The sequence below is a fragment of the Rhinoderma darwinii genome, chromosome 4 (genome assembly GCF_050947455.1).
Source record: "Rhinoderma darwinii isolate aRhiDar2 chromosome 4, aRhiDar2.hap1, whole genome shotgun sequence".
NCBI lineage: Eukaryota > Metazoa > Chordata > Amphibia > Anura > Rhinodermatidae > Rhinoderma > Rhinoderma darwinii.
The window spans coordinates 338,777,942-338,801,737 of record NC_134690.1 but is presented as its reverse complement, the minus strand read 5'-3'; the positions used below and the strand labels follow the sequence as shown (position 1 = coordinate 338,801,737).

At 38.8% G+C, this 23,796-nt stretch overlaps 1 protein-coding gene across 4 annotated transcripts in view; it reads right to left on the bottom strand.

Moving 5' to 3' along the window:
- STXBP5 (syntaxin binding protein 5) overlaps positions 1–23,796 on the bottom strand; it is a 396,458-nt gene that overhangs the window by 83,411 nt on the left and 289,251 nt on the right. For all 4 annotated transcript variants that reach the window (XM_075862864.1, XM_075862866.1, XM_075862865.1 and 1 more), the window contains exon 10: positions 2,687–2,841. In XM_075862864.1, the coding sequence (XP_075718979.1) occupies positions 2,687–2,841 (155 nt within the window). The remainder of the gene's footprint in view (positions 1–2,686; positions 2,842–23,796) is intronic.

Sequence of the window (23,796 nt, the reverse complement as noted above, 5' to 3'; positions counted from 1 at the left end):
TCCTGGTCACTGACTTTAAACTAAAAGGGAAGAGAGGAGGCTATGTGATGAAGTGCACAGCGTGCAGGGGGCTGTAAGAATGGTCAACTGTGATAATTACTATAAAATATGGCAAATCTACCCATGTAAAATCTTGACATTTGTAAACCTTGAAATGCGAGCTGCACATGAAGGTAGATAATGGATGCAGCTGTGCCAACAGTCTTAATGTAGCAAATGCCTAAATGTGCAGTTAAAGGGAACTTGTTACATTATACAGGATGCCGTTATAGAGCAGGTGAAGATGAGCAGATTGAGATATCGTTTTGTGGGTACTGATTCAATAGAACTTATTATTTATTCATTGAAATCTCTGCTCATTCTAGGCTTAGGAGTCCAGTGGGCGGTCCTACTATGACTGATAGCCTTCCACGCATAAGTGTGCATACAGGGATAGCTGTCAATCACTGACTAGGACCGCCCACTGGACTCCTAAGCCCAGAATGTGAAGGGATTTCAATGAATAAACAAGTTCTACTGAATATTTTCCCACAAAACTATATGTCAATCTATTCAGCTCACCTGCTTTGTAACATGCTGCCTGCGGATTAAACAGCATGTTTAACTTCACAGGTTCCTTTTAGACCCTTAAAGAGAATCTGTCACTAGTTTATTAATCCCCTAATTAATAGGCGCTATGATGCTGATAACTACAGTGTAATGTTTTTTTCAAAAACGTTTATTATTTGCAAAGTTATGAGCATTTTTCTCAATATGCTAATGTAGCTATACTTGCCAAATAGAAGGTGACTCTTTCTTTTCACTCTGGGCGGTGTAATATTTTCTGTATGACGCTGTCCAATCAGCATACAGTCGTCCTCTTCCCAGCCCAGCAACACAGAGTGATCATATAGTATACAGCTTCCATTCCTGTGTTTTCAACTGCTTTCGTTTTTTTCACAGCTAGAACTGCGATTAGAATTTCATCTTTCATATGACACCAGAACCGCTGTTCTAGGTGCGCCACAGCCCAACATATGGCTGTTTGAAGTGATCCCCCTTCCCTCCAGCCTCAGTTTCTCACACTGTGTGAAGCAGCTTCATGCTGATAGGACAGTGTCAGAGGCTGTGAGGTAGCTCCACCTCAGGAGAATCGCTGCGGTTACCTCCCACTTGTCTAGTATAGCCTCATTTGCATATTTAGAAAAAAGCTCATAACTTAAAATAAACAAACGTTTTGGGACACAATTTTCACTAGCATTATTAGTGTGACAACGCCTTTTAGATTAGCCAGAAGATTGGGCATTACTAAACTAGTGACTAGTGGATGGAGAAAAACGTGTTAACTTTATTATATCAGACGTTATGAATGCAGCAATACCAAATACGTAAAAGGTGTTTTTGTTTTTTTTAACTCTTTTGCACAATAAAATAACTTCTGGAAAATAATGGTTTTGTTCATTTTTTTCTCATTAAATAAATTTTATTTCACCTTATGGACTTTACAGATCTTTTGATCGCTACTATAATGCTTTGATATACTCAGTACACCAAAGAATTATTTTCATTCAGTAATAAACTTACAGGCAATCTTTTAGGCAGTTACCTCTAAACCGAACCATTGCAACGGGATGTCAACTATAGTGTGTATTACACTCGACACCCACTGCTAATAGAGCATGCACAGCTCTTGTGCCCGTGCTATCCACTGAACGTACTATAATGTCGTATTGTAGTAAGAACACCGCAGCTACGACGTAATAGTACGTCCAAATGCGAGAAGAGGTTAAAGAATAGGAAGAAGCTGCTTATTCGCCAAGGCACTGCACTGGTTAAACATAATTTACTTCATACTATAAATGACACCACTTTGAATCTGTTCCCCATGTCTTTGCATATAATCTCCATTGTGTCTTTATTCTCTACAATCTATTTCATCTTGTTCTACTTCATTTACATGGACTCCACTGGCAGGACAAAGAATAGTTGGCACCCAAGGCATAGGATGTCGAACGGCTTTCATTGTATGAAGGCTCAGCACATAAACAAGGGATAATCACATAGCATGGTTTGTATTTAAGCCTCTTGGAGATTTTATGGGATTAAATGCATTTAACTATGACATAAAATGTAAATTGTGTGTTAGCAGATTCAGATTACCTATATGGTCAACACTAATCTGACTGCAATACTTATAATACCATTCAGTGGTGGACTTGCGCCTCTTAGATACATTAGACCCAAGGCACCTGCCCTTACCCACGCTCATTCCCAAATATTGGCCCATGTAAACAGGGCAGCGACCAGGCGACAGATGAGCAAACGCTTGTCAACCTGCGTCAGCTGATCACATCGTTTATTCAACCTATAAAATTAAGGGATGTGCTGCCGACGATGCAAATTGACAGGCACCAAACAATTGTATTAACGATTGTTCGTCCCCATACAGTATAACAATGGCCCGTGTAAAATGGTCTATTAATGAGCACCAATCGACTTGTTATATCGTCGATTGGCACTCGTTATGGGCAGAAATCTGCGTACAAAAAAAAACAGCCTTTACTCTTGCCATATCAATGGTTTAACTTAAGATGGTCAAAGATATTGCGGGCCTCTCAACCCCAGGTGACTTGTAGTCAGTAGATCAGCTTCAAAAATATTGGAAATGTTCGATACAGAAAATAAATTAATTATATGGCACTCTCACCGTTCGAATATGGAGTTTCACATAGGGTAAGAAAATCCACAATTTGATAATCCATTTCTAGGACTGCTGTGCTTTTTCCATGCATGACTGTTAAGCAAGGTCTTCTTCCCGCTGTGTCATAGGCCAGACCACCCGAGAGGATAATAAAAGGCTCCCTAAAATATAAAAAGTATAATAAAATGAATGGTCAAAAATAATAAGAATCATATATAATGATTTATATAGTACCAGAGTAAAAAAAACTATAATTCCTTCATTATGCTAAATAATTTCAAATAAACCTATAACAAAGGCATTCATTTTGCAAAATAAACAAATATTCTGTTAATGTAGTGGTAGGTCGATCAAGTAGTTGCATAGGCCTTCAATATTTCCTAGGCTGAAAGCAGTTGCAGAAGAATTAAAGGGGTTTTTTACACTGGATGTTTATCGGGCAGACGAGCGTTTATAGAATGCTCGTTGTCGATAATTGCCCTGTGTGAACAGGGCAGTGATCACTAGATGAACGAGCAAACGCTCGATCATCTGCTGGGCGTATCGTTGTCAGCAGCACATCTCCCTGTATAAACAGTGAGACGCGCTGCCGACGTGAGAACGTATGGGGACGAGTGATCGGAGTAACGACCACTCGTCCCCATCCATAGCTCCTTATGATAGGAGCAAACGAGCGCCGATCAACAATGTCTCGCTGATCGACGCTAGCTGCACCGGCCGATCAGCCGGTATAAAAGGGCCTTTAGTCCTATACAGGTTTTCACTGACCGCAAACAGGTCTTGAAAATTGAAAATAATTAAAACACAAGCATTTTACAAAGTATCAGAACTTTTCATATATAATGATTAAGATAACATCTTTAAAAAGAATAAGTATAAAAACCATGAATAGAATAATTATTTTTTTTCATCTTTTAGTGCCCCTCATAGCTACACATAAGTAAAGAAACCGCGTTGGAATCAGCGGCAAAAAACGTCACACAACGGCTCCCCTGGATTTTAGCTGCTTTCGTAAAAAAAAGTGGCATGTCCGTTCTTGTCGCGGTCCTGCCTCTGACATCCCATTAAAATCAATAGGATGCAGAAAAAACATTTTTTGCTGCGTTTTCTGTCGGTAGTCCTCAATAGCCGCAGGCGAAAGACGCCGCGAAAGCCGTGGCAAAAAATGTGCAGGCAGGTCAAGATCTGCCTTAAATACCGTGTGAACTATGCCTAAAACCCATTTGCTAATTCCATCCGTTATTAGGTGTGAACGTGTGGCTCCCTGTCCACAACAGAATACCACTGCTTTTACTGCATAATACAGCCTTGTCTATATGTGGGAAAAATAAATATTTGTTGATGAATGTAAAGTAATGCACCTAGAAGGATTACTACATTTACATTCAATTAAATACAACTGGTGGAAACAGAACAAGAGTAGGACTTGGGTATACTCGTACCAAGTAAGCTCTGTAGCAATAGTCAATGTCAAGCAGCAGCAGCAAAAGCAAATAAGAGTTTAAGGGTATATAAAATGAGAATGAACCCTGCAATCCAAATATACTATTGATCCTCTATAAATCCCTTGTAAGACCACATCTTTTATATGTGATTCGCCACATTGTAAAAAAGGACTTCTGAGCAGGTTCAAAGGCTGGTGACTAGATCAACAATTTAGATGGGAGATATTTGTAATGCATACCCCTCTAAAGCAAGTAGCCCATAGAGACATGGGGAGGATTATTCTTTCTACAGCAGCTTTCCATCGTAGATAAGTCGTAAATGCCTCTAAAAAAAATCCCAATTTGCAGAAGAAATTGTGACTTGACGCATTTGTGCCGTTCAAGCCACTTTGCAAAAAACTAGGTGGGCCTTAGCAAAAGCGGCATAAGCCTTATGTGGCTTGACAAATTCACAAATTTTTTACGCCAGAAGCTGGCATAAATTATAGCGCAAATCTACTCCAAATCGTTGCTGGAGTAGATTTGACTTTCTGCTGCAAGGACGGCTAGAGATGCGCCAATTCTATGAAGAAGTTTGCAGCTCTTAATAAATTAGGCCCATCTTACACTAGTGCTCAATAGACTGGTGTCTGAAATGTCGCTCTTAATAAATCCCCCCCCCCCCTAGTTGAGGACCTAGTATGTAAACTCTTTACACTGTAAAATTGAAGTATACATTATTATAGTGAGATCGCTAAGCTCCCGTGAAATATCATTGTGCTATCATTTATTCTGCATGTGTGATGGGACGTTTTAAAATTAAAAATGATAAAATACCTAAAAACATAAAATGGTTAACTTGGATCATTTCACGTTCAGTTGCCTGCATAGATTGACTCGTTGGGGCACAGACATGTGATCTTGACTTTTGTTCTGGCATCCAAAATTTGAACATGATTTTCGTCTGTATGTGATGGACCACAGTGGCTCTTTTTATCTCTGACATGGTTATAGATTTTTTTCAGCCACTGCCTGGATGCCGAGTGTCACAAGTGAACTACTAGCATCCATGCATGCAGCATGAGAACAATTAAGTCTATAGACATCAGTAGCAGCAGAAGACCGTAATGGAGATTCATCCAGTCTGTAAAACGTCATCTAGATTGTTGGATGTTCACAGCAAAAATCGACGCAATGTCAGTACGAGAAAATATGATTATTTTATGGCAGCAAAGATACAGCATTCGGTGGAAAGTTGCATGTCCGTGCTATGTGGGGCTCGGGTATTGTTTGCACTAGAGCGTTTCCCATCATAACAATACTGTATAGGACTACTTTACACGGTTTCTCCATGGAGGGGTATGTAAATACGTAGGTTACTGAAGAAGCTGAATATTCATCTCGCATGGAAGGCTAAGTGCTTGGTTTGACAGGAACAAACAAAAAAGGGAACGCAAATATCATGTACAGGCTTAGATATAGATATATATATATCTCTCTCTATAATATATATATATATATATATATATATATATATATATATATATATATATATCTATATATATCTATATATATCTATAGATATATATATATATATCTCCATATCTCTCTATAATATATACAGTGAAGGAAATAAGTATTTGATCCCTTGCTGATTTTGTAAGTTTGCCCACTGTCAAAGACATGAACAGTCTAGAATTTTTAGGCTAGGTTAATTTTACCAGTGAGAGATAGATTATTTAAAAAAAAAAAAAAAAAGAGAAAATCAGAGTCAAAATTATATATATTTATTTGCATTGTGCACAGAGAAATAAGCTGTCTATGCTGTGAAGATACGAGATGTGCAGCAACTGAAACTACGGATACTGGAAGCCTGTGCTAGCATTTCTTCTGCGGTGTTGCGATCAGTGTGTGAAGAGTGGGAGAAGAGGGTTGCATTGACAATCCAACACAATGGGCAGCACTTTGAACACATTTTATAAGTGGTCAGAAACTTGTAAATAACACATGAAAGAATAAAGTAACGTTAAAACCAAGCACACCATTGTTTTTCTTGTGAAATTCTCGATAAGTTTGATCACATGACCCTCTTCCCATTGAAAAAACTAAAAGTTGGATACAAAATGGCCGACTTCAAAATGGCCGCCATGGTCAACACCCAGCTTGAAAAGTTTCCCCCCTCCCATATACTAATGTGCCACAAACAGGAAGTTAATATCACCAACCATTCCCATTTTATTTAGGTGTATCCATATAAATGGCCCACCCTGTATATTTATTTGCATTGTGCACAGAGAAATAAGTATTTGATCCCCTACCAACCATTAAGAGTTCAGCCTCCTCCAGACCAGTTACACGCTCCAAATCAACTTGGTGCCTGCATTAAAGACAGCGGTCTTAAATGGTCACCTGCATAAAAGACTCCTGTCCACAGACTCAATTAATCAGTCTGACTCTAACCTCTACAACATGGGCAAGACCAAAGAGCTTTCTTAGGATGTCAGGGACAAGATCATAGACCTGCACAAGGCTGGAATGGGCTACAAAACCATAAGTAAGACGCTGGGTGAGAAGGAGACAACTGTTGGTGCAATAGTAAGAAAATGGAAGACATACAAAATGACTGTCAATCAACATCGATCTGGGGCTCCATGCAAAATCTCACCTCGTGGGGTATCCTTGATCCTGAGGAAGGTGAGAGCTCAGCCAAAAACTACACGGGGGGAACTTGTTAATGATCTCAAGGCAGCTGGGACCACAGTCACCAAGAAAACCATTGGTAACACATTACGCCGTAATGGATTAAAATCCTGCAGTGCCCGCAAGGTCCCCCTGCTCAAGAAGGCACATGTACAGGCCCATCTGAAGTTTGCAAATGAACATCTGGAAGATTCTGAGAGTGATTTGGAGAAGGTGCTGTGGTCAGATGAGACTAAAATTGAGCTCTTTGGCATTAACTCAACTCGCCGTGTTTGGAGGAAGAGAAATGCTGCCTATGATCCAAAGAGCACCATCCCCACTGTCAAGCATGGAGGTGGAAACATTATGTTTTGGGGGTGTTTCTCTGCTAATGGCACAGGACTACTTCACCGAATCAATGGGAGAATGGATGGAGCCATGTACCGTCAAATCCTGAGTGACAACCTCCTTCCCTCCACGAGGACATTAAAAATGGCTCGTGGCTGGGTCTTCCAGCACAACAATGACCCGAAACATACAGCCAAGGCAACAAAGGAGTGGCTCAAAAAGAAGCACATTAAGGTCATGGAGTGGCCTAGCCAGTCTCCAGACCTTAATCCCATCGAAAACTTATGGAGGGAGCTGAAGATCCGAGTTGCCAAGCGACAGCCTCGAAATCGTAATGATTTACAGATGATCTGCAAAGAGGAGTGGGCCAAAATTCCATCTAACATGTGTGCAAACCTCATCATCAACTACAAAAAACGTCTGACTGCTGTGCTTGCCAACAAGGGTTTTGCCACCAAGTATTAAGTCTCGTTTGCCAAAGGGATCAAATACTTATTTCTCTGTGCACAGTGCAAATATATATATATATATAATTTTGACAATGTGATTTTCTGTTTTAAAAAAAAATAAATATAATCTATCTCTCACTGGTAAAATTAACCTAGACTAAAAATTCTAGACTGTTCATGTCTTTGACAGTGGGCAAACTTAAAAAATCAGCAAGGGATCAAATACTTATTTCCTTCACTGTATAAATCTATCCATATCTCTCTATAATATATATATATATATATATATATATATATATATATATATATATATATATATATATATATATATCCATATCTCTCTATAATATATATATCTATATAGCTATCCATATCTCTCTATAATATCTATATATCTATCCATATCTCTCTATAATATATATATATATATATCTATATATCTATCCATATCTCTATAATATATGTCTATATATCTATCCATATCTCTCTATAATCTATATATCTATCCATATCTCTCTATAATCTATATATCTATCCATATCTCTCTATAATCTATATATCTATCCATATCTCTCTATAATCTATATATCTATATATATATCCATATCTCTCTATAATCTATATATCTATCCATATCTCTCTATAATCTATATATCTATCCATATCTCTCTATAATCTATATATCTATATATATATCCATATCTCTCTATAATCTATATATCTGTCCATATCTCTCTATAATCTATATATCTATCCATATCTCTCTATAATCTATATATCTATCCATATCTCTCTATAATCTATATATCTATCTATATCTCTCTATAATCTATATATCTATATATCTATCCATATCTCTCTATAATCTATATATCTATCCATATCTCTCTATAATCTATATATCTATATATCTATCCATATCTCTCTATAATCTATATATCTGTCCATATCTCTCTATAATCTATATATCTATCCATATCTCTCTATAATCTATATATCTATATATATATCCATATCTCTCTATAATCTATATATCTGTCCATATCTCTCTATAATCTATATATCTATCCATATCTCTCTATAATCTATATATCTATCCATATCTCTCTTTAATCTATATATCTATCCATATCTCTCTATAATCTATATATCTATATATCTATCTATATCTCTCTATAATCTATATTATCTATCCATATCTCTCTATAATCTATATATCTATCCATATCTCTCTATAATCTATATATATATATCCATATCTCTCTATAATCTATATATATCTATCCATATCTCTCTATAATCTAGATCTATCTATCTATCCATATCTCTCTATAATCTATATATCCATATCTCTCTATAATCTATATATCCATATCTCTCTATAATCTATATATCCATATCTCTCTATAATCTATATATCCATATCTCTCTATAATCTATATATCCATATCTCTCTATAATCTATATCTATATATCCATCTCTCTCTATAATCTATATCTATATATCCATCTCTCTCTATAATCTATATATCCATATCTCTCTATAATCTATATCTATATATCCATATCTCTCTATCTATATATCCCTATATATATATATATATATATATATATATATATATATAGCTCTCTCTATATATATATATCTCTATCTATCTCGATGTATAGATCTAAACAAGATGTCAGCCGCACAGCCTCAATCATATGTTAGAAACATATGCTTTATTGGTCCATAGAAAAACACAAACGTTTCAGGTCAACACAGGACTTATATCTTGGAGTTCTGCCTGATTTTTGGGTTTATATCTATCTATCTCGCTCTCTATCTCAAACCACTGGTGGCTATTTTCTTACTGTGCATGGTTTATTTATAATTTAACATTCTGACACCCATTAATAAATTCTCTTTAGAAACTAGCTGGATGTACACAGCTACCAGGGCCTTTGAGGTTTTACAACAAACAGCAGAGGAAAAACAACAGGTAAAACCATGTAGGAGGTAAAAAAAAAAAATATATATATATATATATATATATATACACACACACACATATATATTTATTTCTAACATACAATTCAAAATAACACAGCATGGCATGAAAAGGTGGACTAAAAAGACATTTATTATTTTTGTAAAACAGTTTCCGTGGAAACCACAGAGTGGAGGCTTGTCACCCCATGAAACACCGTTGCGTTTAAAGGAATAACCACAGGTATATAACAAAAATACCCTAATTCTAGAAAAAGAGAACGGTCTATTGTAAAAGGAGTTGTCTAAAACAGTTGTGAATTGTCATATTTGGAGTTGAAGTAATAATAGGAATGGTGCTGAAAGGGATCTGTCCAGGATAAGAAAACATGGCTGCTTACTTAAAGATACAGCGCCACACTTTCCATGGGTTGTGATTGGCATTGCAGCTCAGCTCCAATGAAATATATAAGGCTGAGCTGCAATACCACACACAACGGTCATGCTTTTCTAATCCTGGGCAACCTATGTAACTCTTTCTATGCCAAAGACTTGATACGTCCTGGCAGAGAGTCACTTCAGGAGCCAACTAACACAGGCTGTGATTCAGATCTTATTTGAAAGCGAAGATAGCTCTAGCTGTAACACAGTCTGAGGTAATGCAGGTTGAAGTGGGAGCAGCATATATTTGCAGCTTTCACTTCAGCCTGCGTGGAAGAGGAGAAGGTGGTCTTTAGGGGGAGGAGGTGGTCTCTGCAGGGAGAGGAGGAGAGCGGTCATTTCCCTTTCTGTCCCTGTATGGCTGTAGATGGCTCCAGGGGAGGTGTAAAATAAAGTTTTCTTCATGTTATAACTCCCTCCCCCTTCTCAATCAGAACCTCTGAAAGGAGTGAGATGACAAGAAATAGCTCATCTAATCAGCCCTCTGCGACTGGATCACGGCATCAAATAAATTGCATCGAGAACTTGCAGCACACACAACCATAAATAAAAGTTTGTACATTTTACACTGTCCCTATACTAGTGTACTGATAATGAATACACATGAAATCCAGCCTGGACGTCATGTGTACTCAGAATCCTGACACTTCTGACTCTTTTTTTGTGAGATTCCGGCAAGTGAAACCAAATCTCGTTTAGCTCCGTGATCTCGCGAGATTTCGTATCCGTTGCTGGAATCTCACAAAAAAAGAGTCAGAAGTGTCAGGATTCTGAGTACACATGACGTCCAGGCTGGATGGTCATGTGTATTCATTATCAGGACACTGTAGTAATGTTAGGGTTTGTGTATGAGGCTGCACATAGCGATATATCTATATCGCTAGTGCAGTGTAAATGAATGGAGAGGAGTGCATGATGCCGATTGGTCAGCGTCATGCACTCCTCTGTACAACGCCCACTTGGTCGAAAGTAAAAGTACGCCCACTTGGGCATTAAGAAAACTCATTAGCATAAACTTAAATCGCTCCTAACTTTGTGAAAAAAGATCGTTTTTTTAAATAAAAAGAATTACTGACACCTACATTACAGCGTCCATCTCCTTATATAGGAGAGAGGGCACTTATAATGTGGTGACAGAGTCTCTTTAAATGCTCGTGAGTTACGAAAACAAAGCTACGCTGTTTCTGTAAGTCCCATATAACTTAATTATAGTTACGGAAACCGCGTATCTCGCATGCTACGCTGTTTTCGTATCTCACAACCACATAATCAGGAAGTGGTCGGGAGGCAGCGAGATCAGATCAAGCTAGAACGTGGTTTAGGGAGCCCCGTTCTGGAGATAGGTGCGGGTCCCAGAGGTGGGTCGTCATAAATGTGTCTCATGGGAAAACCCCTTTAAGGGAATTGCTATTATTAATTGGGGTAGGCTGTTCAAAGGTTTCATTCAATTTCTGCTTTATGCCGTGATTTTCACAGAATTGCATCAAAATGGAGCAGTTATGTTGAAGTATTTTTAACCCCTTAGCAACATCTGACGCACAGTTAAGTCGGATGTGCGCTTCCATGGTGCAGTGGGTGCCAGCTATTTCAAACTTTGATAACTCCAATCTTGGCCGTTTAACCTTCAATAGTGATTGCGACATCTAGAAGTAGGGGTTCCCTCTGTCTCCCGATAAATCCCCCCGGCTATGAAATCACAGGGTGCCGGTCGGTTGCCATAACAGCCGAGAGCCTATTGTATAGGCGGATAGAAAATTCTATACTTTGTATTTTAATTTACACGCAAAAAATGGTCGGTGTCGTTTCTGAAAAAGTCGAACCTGTGAACATAGACAAGGGTGGTATGTATTAACTCCTCACATCTTACAGTTTGTTTGCAAAAAGGGTCTGCTTGAAAATTCATTTTGGTCACAAAGTTTTACTTTCATGCAAATTTTGCTTATAATCATTGTTTGATGCAAAGTTGGTGGTTGTATGTATAAATTACAAAATTGTAAATGTTATACATGGTATGATGTGCCTCCTCAAATAATGAAGATTTTGGTAGTATAGTAGCGGTTTGCAGTGTAGTATATTTTTAACACACTTGTGGGTGATCGCTAAATATTGCATGGAGTCTGTTTCAGCGTTTCTGAAAGCAAAAGCTCTTGCTGTAAACTTCTAAGGTATATATGAACTTTGCACACCTTGGTCTATTCTTTTTAGATTGTTTTGTGTATACACCTGCTTGTACGTGAGTTTTATGCGCAAATGTATGTTACAACGCATTTTTTTAAAATATTTACAGTTTTTCACAAAGTTATGTGAAGGTGGACTTGGCTGCCAACAGCACGTCTAGACAATAGCAGTCGTCAGCTTTGAGGAAATATATAGGGGTTGAGTGTGAATTCTGTTTTAATGTGTGTAATCCCTGTATTTTATTACTTTTCTTTACATTTCCAGCTTAATACCAGATTTTTGGTCTCTACAATTCTGGCGATTTTATAAGGTATGTGAATGCAGATATAGATTAAAGTGATATGAATGAACTGTGTGCATATTATACTTTTATTTTTAGGATGTATGGTGAACTAATTTTCTGCTTAGGTCACATTTTAGCCAAATCTATAATTTTTTTAATGCATTTTCTTAATGAAATATTGCACTTTATGCAAACACCGTCATGCAATTTAGTTTTAAAGTGCTGAGTGGCATTTTGACAATGTCCCAGGTGTCTACTTTCAGAAAGCATATAGGTATAGGAGTTTAGTATGATTTTTAATTTAGGCTTGATTTGTACATGTCAAGAGTGGGAAAATTGTCCTGGCAACCAGAATGTAAAAAGTCCAAAAACCACTAGCAGCAAAAGGGTTAAAGGGGATGTCTGCTTTTGCCAGTCCTTTTTTGTTAGAAGGGTTCCCCCTAAAATGAACCGATTTCAGGTTATGCCACTGCAGAAACCCGCAGCAATTGGTTGTAATCTGTGGGGGAAACTGGCAACAAACGTTCAATCTCCCTGCAGCGCTACAGGGAAAATTAAACAGGATGAAGTTCCAATTAAAAACAATGTGACGTCCATGTAATGCATGAACCTGCTAGATCCTCTAAAATGCTCTTTGTAACGGTTATCTGTTCTGGCTAACTGATGGAGGTTTCATACGAAGGAACCACCTCAATTAACTCAGAATGGGCAAAAAGTCAATTTAAAGTAAGGGTGTCGGGAAAAAAAAAAAACGTTTTATATCAATTTGCTTTTAGTGTTTTATTAAAAAATGTTTTCTTTATTTGTGTGTTACTTTTTTTATTTTCTAACTTTCTCTTCTCTATGGGGTCTGCGATTTCTTTTTTCATTTCTGTGTGTGTCGATTAACGACACATACAGAGATGGAATACGGCACACACATCCCCATAGAGAATGCGAACGGGAGCCGTTCCATTCACTATAGTGTATGCCGTCTGTGTGGGAACGGCACATGCGCCGCTCCCACACAGTCCAAATGGAAGGTCTTCGGCCGAGCGACATCCGGCACCATTTTCTTGTGGACCGGAAGCCGCGGCCGGACAGTAAGATTACTACTTCCGGTCGCGGTTTCCGGACATGTGTTCTGAAGCAAGCACTAGGACCGGAGGGAGCAGACAGAGCGGACGGACCAGAGGGAGCGGCGGCGGAGGAGCAGGTAAGTTATGTCTGTGTTTGTTCATGTTTTACTGTGTGATTACCACTGTATGCAAGCCTACTACACTGTGTATTCGCTCAAAAAATGCCGACACACAGTGTAGGTGGTTTGTACATTCAATCCCCTCCTTTCTCCTGCCACTAGCCAGGATAAAGGAGGGGGGATTGTTTGAGGACGCTAGAGTGAGTGTGTCTTCTCAAATTTTGCAGCATAAAGCAATGTGGTTGCTTTACCACATGCAGATGCTGCAATTTTGGGAATTGCTCCCTCTAGTGACCAGCACAGGGAAATGTTATAAATTAGAATCTAATTTATAATATTTCCTGACTCGTGAAAAAATTAGAACAATGTTTAATCATTTATATACTAACAGTTTAACTAAAAAAAAATAAAAAAAAATTCTAGCGACACATTCCCTTTAAAGGCTACGTAAACCTTTGAAATAGATTTTTTTTTCTTTAATAAAAAGGTTAATCAGTGCGTATTGTGCAACTTCAGATGCAGCTGTTCTGTATACACAGCAGCTGTATCCTATGCTGAATTCTGTACCCATCAGGTCAAAGGGACTGACAGGTTCAGTGTCAGCGGGACTGCATGTTTCTGACACGCAGGACCCACCTGTAATATATCACATCTAAGTTCATAACTTCCTGCAGCCTGTGATTGGCTGCAATAGTCACATGGGATGAAACGTCATCCCTGGAGGTTTGCCTAGATGAAGAAACACAGAATTCTAGCGAAGTATAATATTCATTTTTGTCTGAGTTTTTTTTGCAGTGGTATCCCCGCTTTTCCGCTGCAAAGAAACGCAACATCTGCTATTTGTTGCAGGTTTTACCTCCTCATCGAATTCAATGGGAGGAGCGGGGTGGAGAATGGAAGGAAGGGAATAAAGAGCTGGTTTCACAGTCTCATAAATGAGTAATATTATGATTGATTGCTCAAAAAAAAGCAACAACCATGGCTTCAAGACAAGTTGCAGTAATGATCCAATTATAGCATGTTTCTCCTCCGCTTACGCATTTCGAACGCGAAGATTATTGATCACAGATCTTTGGAGATCAAAATGCATAAGTGGAGAAATATGCTATAATTGGGTTATTACTGCAGCAGGGCTTAACAATATGGAAATAAACAAGTGAATTTTTAAAGTACAGGTGCTGGTTTTTTACCTTTTTCTTGGATAGTATTAAGGGATAGGTCCGTTCTACTATCAGCCTAAACAGCACAAAAAATTAATTGTGCAGTTTGGATAATAGAGCCTAATAATAATAAAAAAAAAAAAATGAGTTAGGAGTCCACTGAATTCATGAGGAAAACGTTTCCCCAGCCTCTCCCACCAAGTGATTGACGAGCCGTGAGTAGAAATACACATAAGCCCGCCAGTCACTGGTAAAAGGAGTGGGCAGAGACGGAAGTGCTCTGTAACTATACAGTTGATAGTCCGCTGTGTTCTTTATTAGGCTCTATTAGCCAAGTAGCACACTATTCTTTACTACCGTTTGGGCTAATAGTAGAGCAGATCTGTTCCCATTACATGGCAGATCTGCTCTAATCATTCTAAAGCTTAAAATAAATAAATAACATTTGCTTCAAACGAAAATTTTCATCTCCTAGAGGGGGCTGGGAATGCTCTAGGTTTTTTGTAAACACACTATATTTGCCATTCCTGCATTTATCAGGACGCAAAGCTGCAACTGCTTCCCCGTTCATATAACAGTATATTCATTTTAAAAAGGTAATAATTTAAGAAGTCTGTCCCAATGAATGTATAAAAATTGTGCTTTAGAAGTGCTATATTTTAGTAATTTCTATGTCTCACGGGACACCCCCTGGGAAGGCACTGGTGTATTCAATAGTGCATAGTGAAATCTCTTAAAGAACATTTCAAATTCAGAAGGAGATGGCATGTATTTTCACAAAGTGGTCAAACAGGAGCAAAAACGAATAATCTGAGACTTCGGCCCATGCACACGACCGTAGATTTTATCTGTAATTATGGAGCCATTAATTTCTTTGGTCGATGGACACCTTCCCGTATATTTACGGGAAGGTGTCCGGGCCGCAGAAAGTTTCCATAAAATATAGAACATGTCCAATTTTTTTATTTTACGGACCGTGCTCCCATACTTTAGAATGGGAGCACAGCACGGAAATGCGAGTGACTGTCCACGGTAGGCCACGCCCATGGGGCCTTAGCACTTATTTTAGTTGAGACTTAGGGTGTATTCACACGGTGCGGTGTTGGCAAGTATTTTGCTGAGCAGGTGTAAATCGCACTGCAAAAATTTTATTTTGCGTTAGCATGGAGCCATGGGAAATCTTGGTAAAAATGCACGCGGTTTATCAGTGTGGCTTTTGGCTGTGTGGTAAAAACCACACCGTGTGAATATGCCCCTAGAACTTTTTTCTGATTGGTAACCTTTACTTATGTCAGACAGTCAAATATATCTTAGAGTAAGGCAAGTCTAAACTGTACTTTGACATACCTTAATAAATGGGGTTAGGTTTCGTTCACATCTGCGCTACGACTCCGTTCGGAAGTTCCATCGGAACGGAACCTTGACAGACAAACGGAAACCATAGGCGACCAATAGCATAGTCGACTACGGTATGGATTCCGTCAAAACGACGGAACCCTTGCACAACGGAGACAAACGGAAACCATTGACATTGGATCCCTCACCATTGAAATCAATGGTGATGCAGATGTGAACGACGCAGATGTGAACGAAGCCATACTATACGACTGTTCTAGTTTCACCTCGAGCAATATCTCATCGAGCTTGACGGAATCAATAGCGCAGTCGACTACGGCATTGATTCCGCCAAAACAATAGAATCCTTACACAATGGAAACCATTTGCACCTGATCTGTCACCAATGAAATCAATCTATGGTTTCCATTTGTATTCTGTTCACGGGTTCCCCTGACGGCAAGGTCGGACGGAACCCACGAACGCATGATGTGAACGAAGCCCTATGCCAATATTATGTATGTGTAAGTGTAGTCCCCCAGCCACAAGTGAAACCGGAATGCATTTCTGAATTTACATCCCATTAGCCAAACAAGTTCTCTTGTGGATGAGATCTTAAACTTGTGGTCAAAAATCTGTGACTGTATGTAAGGCCCTTTATTTCCTCTGTCAGTTCTTCCTGGGAACCAATCACTGTGAAACACCCCCCCCCCCCCCAAGTGCACAGACATGTGAGATTGAATATGTACTTTATACGTGACTAAGCCTTATAGGTTTATATAAGTGCTCTACAAACTGTGGCTTCTCAGCATTCAGACTGTCTATACATGCTGTCATAGCATGCTGGTACTTGTAGTTTCATCACAGCTGAGGAGCCACAGGTTGAATACCATTAGTGTAAATGTAGAAGGTCAACCCAAAAAACAGTTTAATATATAAAATCATGTAAATAACCCAGGTGTGCACTAAAAGCACACACATCGTATAGTGTGAAGACAGGCATGGATAACTCCCCAGTAAAACACCTGGCAACGAGGCATGCTGGACAATGTAGTCCAGTGATGTAAACAAAGGAAGAAAGGAACTAACATACTTCCTTGTGACCATGCTGGATTTTTTTTTAACAATAATTGCAAGGTCATTACTCAATTTATCGTGGGGTCCTGAGGTGGTGGTCTTTCCAGCAGTGTAATTTTTTGCAAGTATCCCATGATGGGTTAATATTGGTACAGTCATTCGGTATCTATTGGGTACTTGGAAAGCATACCTGCTTCCATTTGATGTATATGCACATTTCGTGCGATTTGCGGTTTCCTAATATATATTCGTTACTCTGGGTCTCCGCTAGTCCTATTTTTTATTTTATACCGTAGGTCTTTGGTTCCAACGATGCCAATATACTGCTTATATGATATTTGACTTTATATACTTGTGGCATATGTTTGTTCTTTGTACATTGTGTATATTTATGCTGGATAGGTCATCACCGCCTCAGTCTGGTTTTATTGACCTTTTAATGTTTTATCTTGACAGTCCTTGCCTGATTTTTGTAATTCTAATAAAGATTTATTGATATAACTATTATTGATTTTTTCATTGTCTTTTGTGGTATACAGTGATCGGTTTTGCTCTTAGTGTTGGCATACCATGTTTATGTATTTCTAATAAGGGACTTGTTCTGGTTCCTCTTTTTGGTCTCATTACTCAATTTATTTTCTCCCTTAAGAGAACATTGAAGTTGCGATATATGACACAGTAATGCTGCAACTCCATGATTCGGGTGATGCCTTGTTGCTGTGGAATCCTAGCCTTAGCTCTAATTTCCATCTAAGTCTATGAATACTTATTTTCTTGTTTAAATCGTTGATTCATGCGACGGTCTTTCTTTCCATTTACTTCATTCACTTGTCACCAGCTTTGATTGTGTTGTGAAATGGCTTTTCATATTCTGCGCTATAATAAAAGGCAATTTTACGCCTCAGTAGTGAAATCATTATGTTACATGGCCTGACAGTAAAGTGATATCTATATGATTTTGTTTTTCTCTTTTTATTTTGAGTTGCTAAGTTCTGTAAGTATTTCTTTTGGATATTATTCAATAATCTTTGGAAAATTAAAAGGATAAAACCTAGCTTCTTATATGTTGTTACTGATATCTAGAGTCAGGGGTTCTCAAACCTGTTCTCTGGTGTATGGAAGTTTATTCCATATTCCAGGTCCGATACACACATGAATCCACAAGTGACGATGAGCAGTGGTTATGTTCAAACATTGTTGTGTTGCATTTAACGATGGTACCAACGCACATACAGAAAAAGGTGTTACAGATGTAAAAACTCATAACGCATGCTGTACGGACTATACAGGACGGAAGGCGTCTCCATTATGGCCACCCCCAGGGAATCTTTTACAAATAAAAAATAAATAGCTACAAGACCAAAAAATATTTATAATCGAAATCCTTAAATCTAATGAAACTAAAATAAATATATGACTACACCTTCTTCTTATATAGTCCCAGAGGTTTGTGCGAATGTTGCTAGGCAGGGGGGGGGTTTGGTATTTGTATTTCGATTTATTTTCTGACTTGTTCTGGCTCTGTGACATATTTAAGCCTCTGTGAATATGTATGAGGAGATACATTTTGATGTATATGTATATCATATTACTGTACTCTTGATGGATGTATATCTCTATATGCCCTGCGTGGCGGAACATGTTCAGGTTTTTTATTTTTTGTTGAGTATTGATGTATTGTATGAAAATGTTTCAATAAAAAAAATCTGAGATTGACAAAAAAAAAATATTTTTTTATATGACACATTCCCCTTAAAAATAAATGTTCAAGATGCCTCATGCATATAGATCTTCACATATTCACCAAAACTAAATAAACCAAAAATCTCTGCGATGCAGATACCAGTAAAAATCTGAGTCAACAAACATCATGATTAGATGTGTAACTGCTCATTTTTTTCACCCTGTAGTAGGTGTAAAGTCCCACTAAAAAGTAATAAATTGCAAAGCACCTACAGTCTCCTCTCTGATTGGTAAGAGGGGTGATAACTTGAAGAAAAGTTCCTGCCCCCCCCTTGAGGTCCTTGAGGCTGTAGAGGGGGAGAGATGGCAATAACAGGCTGGAATCTCTCCCTCTACTAAACCCCTCTAATCCCTTCCTTACGGACACAAACCAGCAAGTAAAACTTTTCATGCTGCTCCTTGACTTCAAATGAGTGCAGCTCCCCTAAAATTTTGCACCTAGAGCTTTGAGTCTGGTATTAATTGAGATTCTGGGCTTTGATATGATACCAGGAGCTAAGCTTAAAGCGACCCTCCAGACCCCACAAGAAAAATAATAAGTAGAATAAATTTTAACTTACCTGGTGTCCATCCCGTTGGTTCTTCTCTCTCCGTTGCCTCGTTCTCAGTCCGGTTGTCTTCCATCCATCATGGCCGCCGCTGTCTCAGCCTTGCATAGGGAGTGTAGTCTGCATGTGTGAGACGCCCCCTCCACCGCCCTCTAATGGAACAGCGCTGAGGACGTCAGAGCTGGTCCATCGCTACTGACACTTCAGAGGGCAGTGAAGGAGTAGAGGGGGGTGTCTGAGACATGAAGACTACGCTCCCTATGCAAGTCTGATTCAGCGGCGTACATTCTACTATTGTTTTTTTTTCTTCCAGGGACTGGAGTGTAATCTAGTTGCAGTAAGCATTTAAAGTGAAGACATATTGCATATGTCCTTGTCAGTGAAAGGGTTATCTAATGCTAAGGGACCCCCTATATATACCAGAACATAGAGCCGCTACGGGTATTGTCACACTACTAATCGGAGGTTCCGCTGGGGTTTCCGTCAGCCTTTCCAGTATCCAGTATTAGTAGAGTAGTCTGTGTCATTATTGCAGTCACAAAAATATGGAACTCCAATGAACCCCATTAATACTGCCATTGCCAAGGATGTATGTAATACATAATTACTTTCAATGATTGACGTGACTAGACTGTAAGATCTTTTCTTTCAGACGATTAAAGCTCTAGGGACAACATTAAAGGCACAGCATTTGTTTTAAGTAACAGTGCAGGATGAAAAGTTTTACTTCATGGATTTCGATCTGTGTATAGGAGGGTGAGTTGGAATTGAGAGTCTCTGTTACTTTCATCCCTCCCCCTATACAGCCTGCAAGTGACCCAAGGGGTGAGATACATGGACTTTTGTTATTACTAACCTTCATATACCAATGAGAGAGAATATTTGCTCTCTGACGGTCATATATAGGTTTTTGGTTGTTTTTTTCTTCTAAAGGGGTGAGATGAACAATGGTATATTTAATCACCCCCTGCGCATAATCAGGCTATTTGTAGATTCTGTGTCCTGGATTGCAGAGATTTTTAGTCTCTAGAGGAGTATCTGCACTTTCAAAAAACTTTTGCTATGTCATAGAGAGACGTTTGGATCGGTGGAGGTCCGGATGCAGACCCCCCCTACTGTCGCTGAAATGAAAGTACTCCGCTAGGAACCTTGCACCTTTGACTGTGATGGGCGCTAGTCATTAGGCTAAAGACGGGGTCATAAACATTCTATGTGAGCCCGTCTTCAGCCTGACAAGGAGCGCTTCTGCGTTTCATGCGACGGTGGGGGTCTCTATGACGTATCAAAAGTTTTTAGAAAGTGCAGATTTTACAAAACAGTAATGGAAGCAACAGCAACCTATTTGAGTCAAAAATGTATTGTGCCCATGAAGTCATACAGAAGAAAAAGCAGCTTGTCCTGCTGCTCTCCCCATCCCTTCTCTCATTGTTAGATAGCAGAAGGGAAGGGGAGGTGGTTGTATATAGCAGATTAGAGTTTGGAAATGAGGGAAATCTTCCAAGTCTTCGGAGAGGGCAGATCACACAAGCTGTCAGTATCAGAGAATAGAGGGAATCAAACATGGCAGTCTGGAGGAGAAGGAGGAGGAGAGAGTGATTGCTCAATGGTTTCGAGGATCTGTCACTGATTTATTAATTCCCTATCTCCTAACTAATCTAATAGGGGCTTTGCTGCTGATAACTACTTATGTGATTTGTTTAAAAAAAAAAAAAAAAAAAGTTTATTATTTGCAAAGTTCTGAGCATTTTTCTAAATATGGTAATGTAGCTCTAATAGCCGAATAGGAGGTAACTCTTTCTTTTCACTCTGGGCGGTGTAATGTTTTCTGTATGACGCTGTCCAATCAGCTTACAGCTTCTCCCCCTTCTCTGCCCAGCAACACAGGGTGATCATAAAGTATACATATTCCATTCCGGTTTTCAACTTGTGTCACAGCTACAACTGCTGTCATATGAAAGATTAGAATCTCTTTCATATGCCACCATGCCACCATATGCCACCATTGCCATCATATGCTGTTCTAGGTGGTCCACAGCCGGAGATACGGCTATTTGAATTGATCCCCCTTCCCTCTAGAATGTGTGAAGCAGCTTCATGCTGATAGGTCAGCGTCAGAGGCTGTGAGCTAGCTCCACCTCAGGAGAATCACTGCTGTTACCTCCCACTTGTCTAATAAAGGCTTTTAACGGCGGCCACTAACTAGCTTTATTCTGATGTATATGCCTTTTTACGGCACTGCATCAAGATAAAGTAAACAGAGCAGGGAGCCGTCAAATCTCCCTGCTCTCAGCTGCCAGATGTAGCTGAGGGCTGGGGGCGTCCCTGCTCTGCCGTGTGAGATCGCTATTAGTATCGATCTCACCCGTTTAACCCCTCAGATGCGGTGCACAATAGCATGCACCGCATCTGAGTGGTTTTGGAGAGAGGAAGGGAGCTCACTCACATCCAAATGACACCCGGCGATAAGATCGCCGAGTGTCTGTGTCTCTAATGGCAGCCGGGGGCCTAATAAAGGCCCCCAGGTCTGCCTGGAGCGAATCCCTGCTAGATCATGCTGGAGGCATGACCTAGCAGATGCCTGTCCGCTTTAAACGGACAGGCAGTAAAACACTGCAATACAAAAGTATTGCAGTGTATTATAATAGCGATCGGAGAATCGCATATTAAAGTCCCCTAGTGGGACTAGTAAAAAAGTAAAAGAAAAAGTTTAATAAAGTTAATTTAAAAAAAGTGAAAAAAAATGAAAAACCCACTTTTTCCCCTTACAAACTGCTTTACTATTGAAAAGCCAAAATAAAGTAAAAAAGTTACACATATTTGGTATCGCCGCGTCCGTAACGACCCCGGCTATAAACCTATTACATTATTTAACCCGCACGGTGAACGCCGTAAAAAATGTAATAAAAAACTATGGAAAAATTGCTGTTTTCTGTGAATCCCGACTTAAAAAAAATGTGATAAAAAGTGATCAAAAAGTCGCATCTACTCCAATGGTACCAAAAAAAACGACAAGTCTTCCCGCAAAAAAAAAAAGCCCTCATACAACTGCATAGGCGGAACAATAAAAAAAGTTATGGCTCTTCAAATATGGAGACACACAAACAAATAATTTTGAAAAAAAAAGCGTTTTTACTTTGTAAAAGTAGTAAAACATACAAAATCTATCCAAATTTGGTATCGTTGCAATCGTAACAACCCGCTGAATAAAGTTATTGTCTTATTTATATCACACGGTAAACGGCGTAGATTTAAGACGCAAAAAAGTGTGGCAAAATTTCAGGTTTTTTTCTATTCCCCCCAAAAAAAGTTAATAAAAGTTAATCAATAAATATATGTACCTCAAAATGGTGCTATTAAAAAATACAACTTGTCCCGCAAAAAACAAGACCTTATACAGCTATGTCGACGCAAAAATAAAGAAGTTATAGCTCTTGGAATGCGACGATGGAAAAATGTAAAAAATGGCCAGGTCATTAAGGTTTAAAATAGGCTGGTCATTAAGGGGTTAAAACCCTAAGATGTGTTCTTCATGAATGAAGCAATTTCTGATGAAAAACAAGCAATTGTTCATTGCTAGGCAACTACAAACACCGCAGACATTCTGCCCATCTGTCAAGCAATGTCAGTGGGCAAAGCAATGACAAAATGCATGTGTACGATGCTTGTACTACTGTATACAATGTGCCAAAAAAATACTAATCATTCCTGCCGAACCAATTGTATGACGCTAATAAAGATTGTATTCCATCACGGAGATCATTGTCAACAATATCATTTCTGCCATATAACTGCTATTTCCCAAATTTAGTCTAACCCCACAAAAATATCAGAGGGTTTTTGGAGGTTTCAATATCAGAATCTCAGGTTTTAGTTGTGGTGAAAGCTAAAGCCTTGGAATACTGCACGATAAACAAATCAGCAAAACATTGGGGGGGGGGGGGGGGGGATTTGTTATGTTATACTGTATATACAGCTTAAAACTAGACCAGGTAGGCAGAAGATTTATGGTGCACGCTGTATGATAAATTTGGTGCATTTTTCCAGGTGTGTTAGACACTTTTCTTTTACTTATGCCACCTCTCAGTTTTCTTACTATTTTGGTGCCCTCTTTTGGGTAAACGAAAACCCCTTATTTTAGACTCTAAACTGTCTAGTGAGTGGCAAAAAGTAACTAAAACACAACAAATCTTGCGCAATTCCGGTGCATTTACTGTGGGCTTAGTAAATATCACCCAACGTGCTAAATATATCACTGTATTTTTTCTTAAAGGGTTTGTCAAAGATTCAGACAAACTACTCTAATAG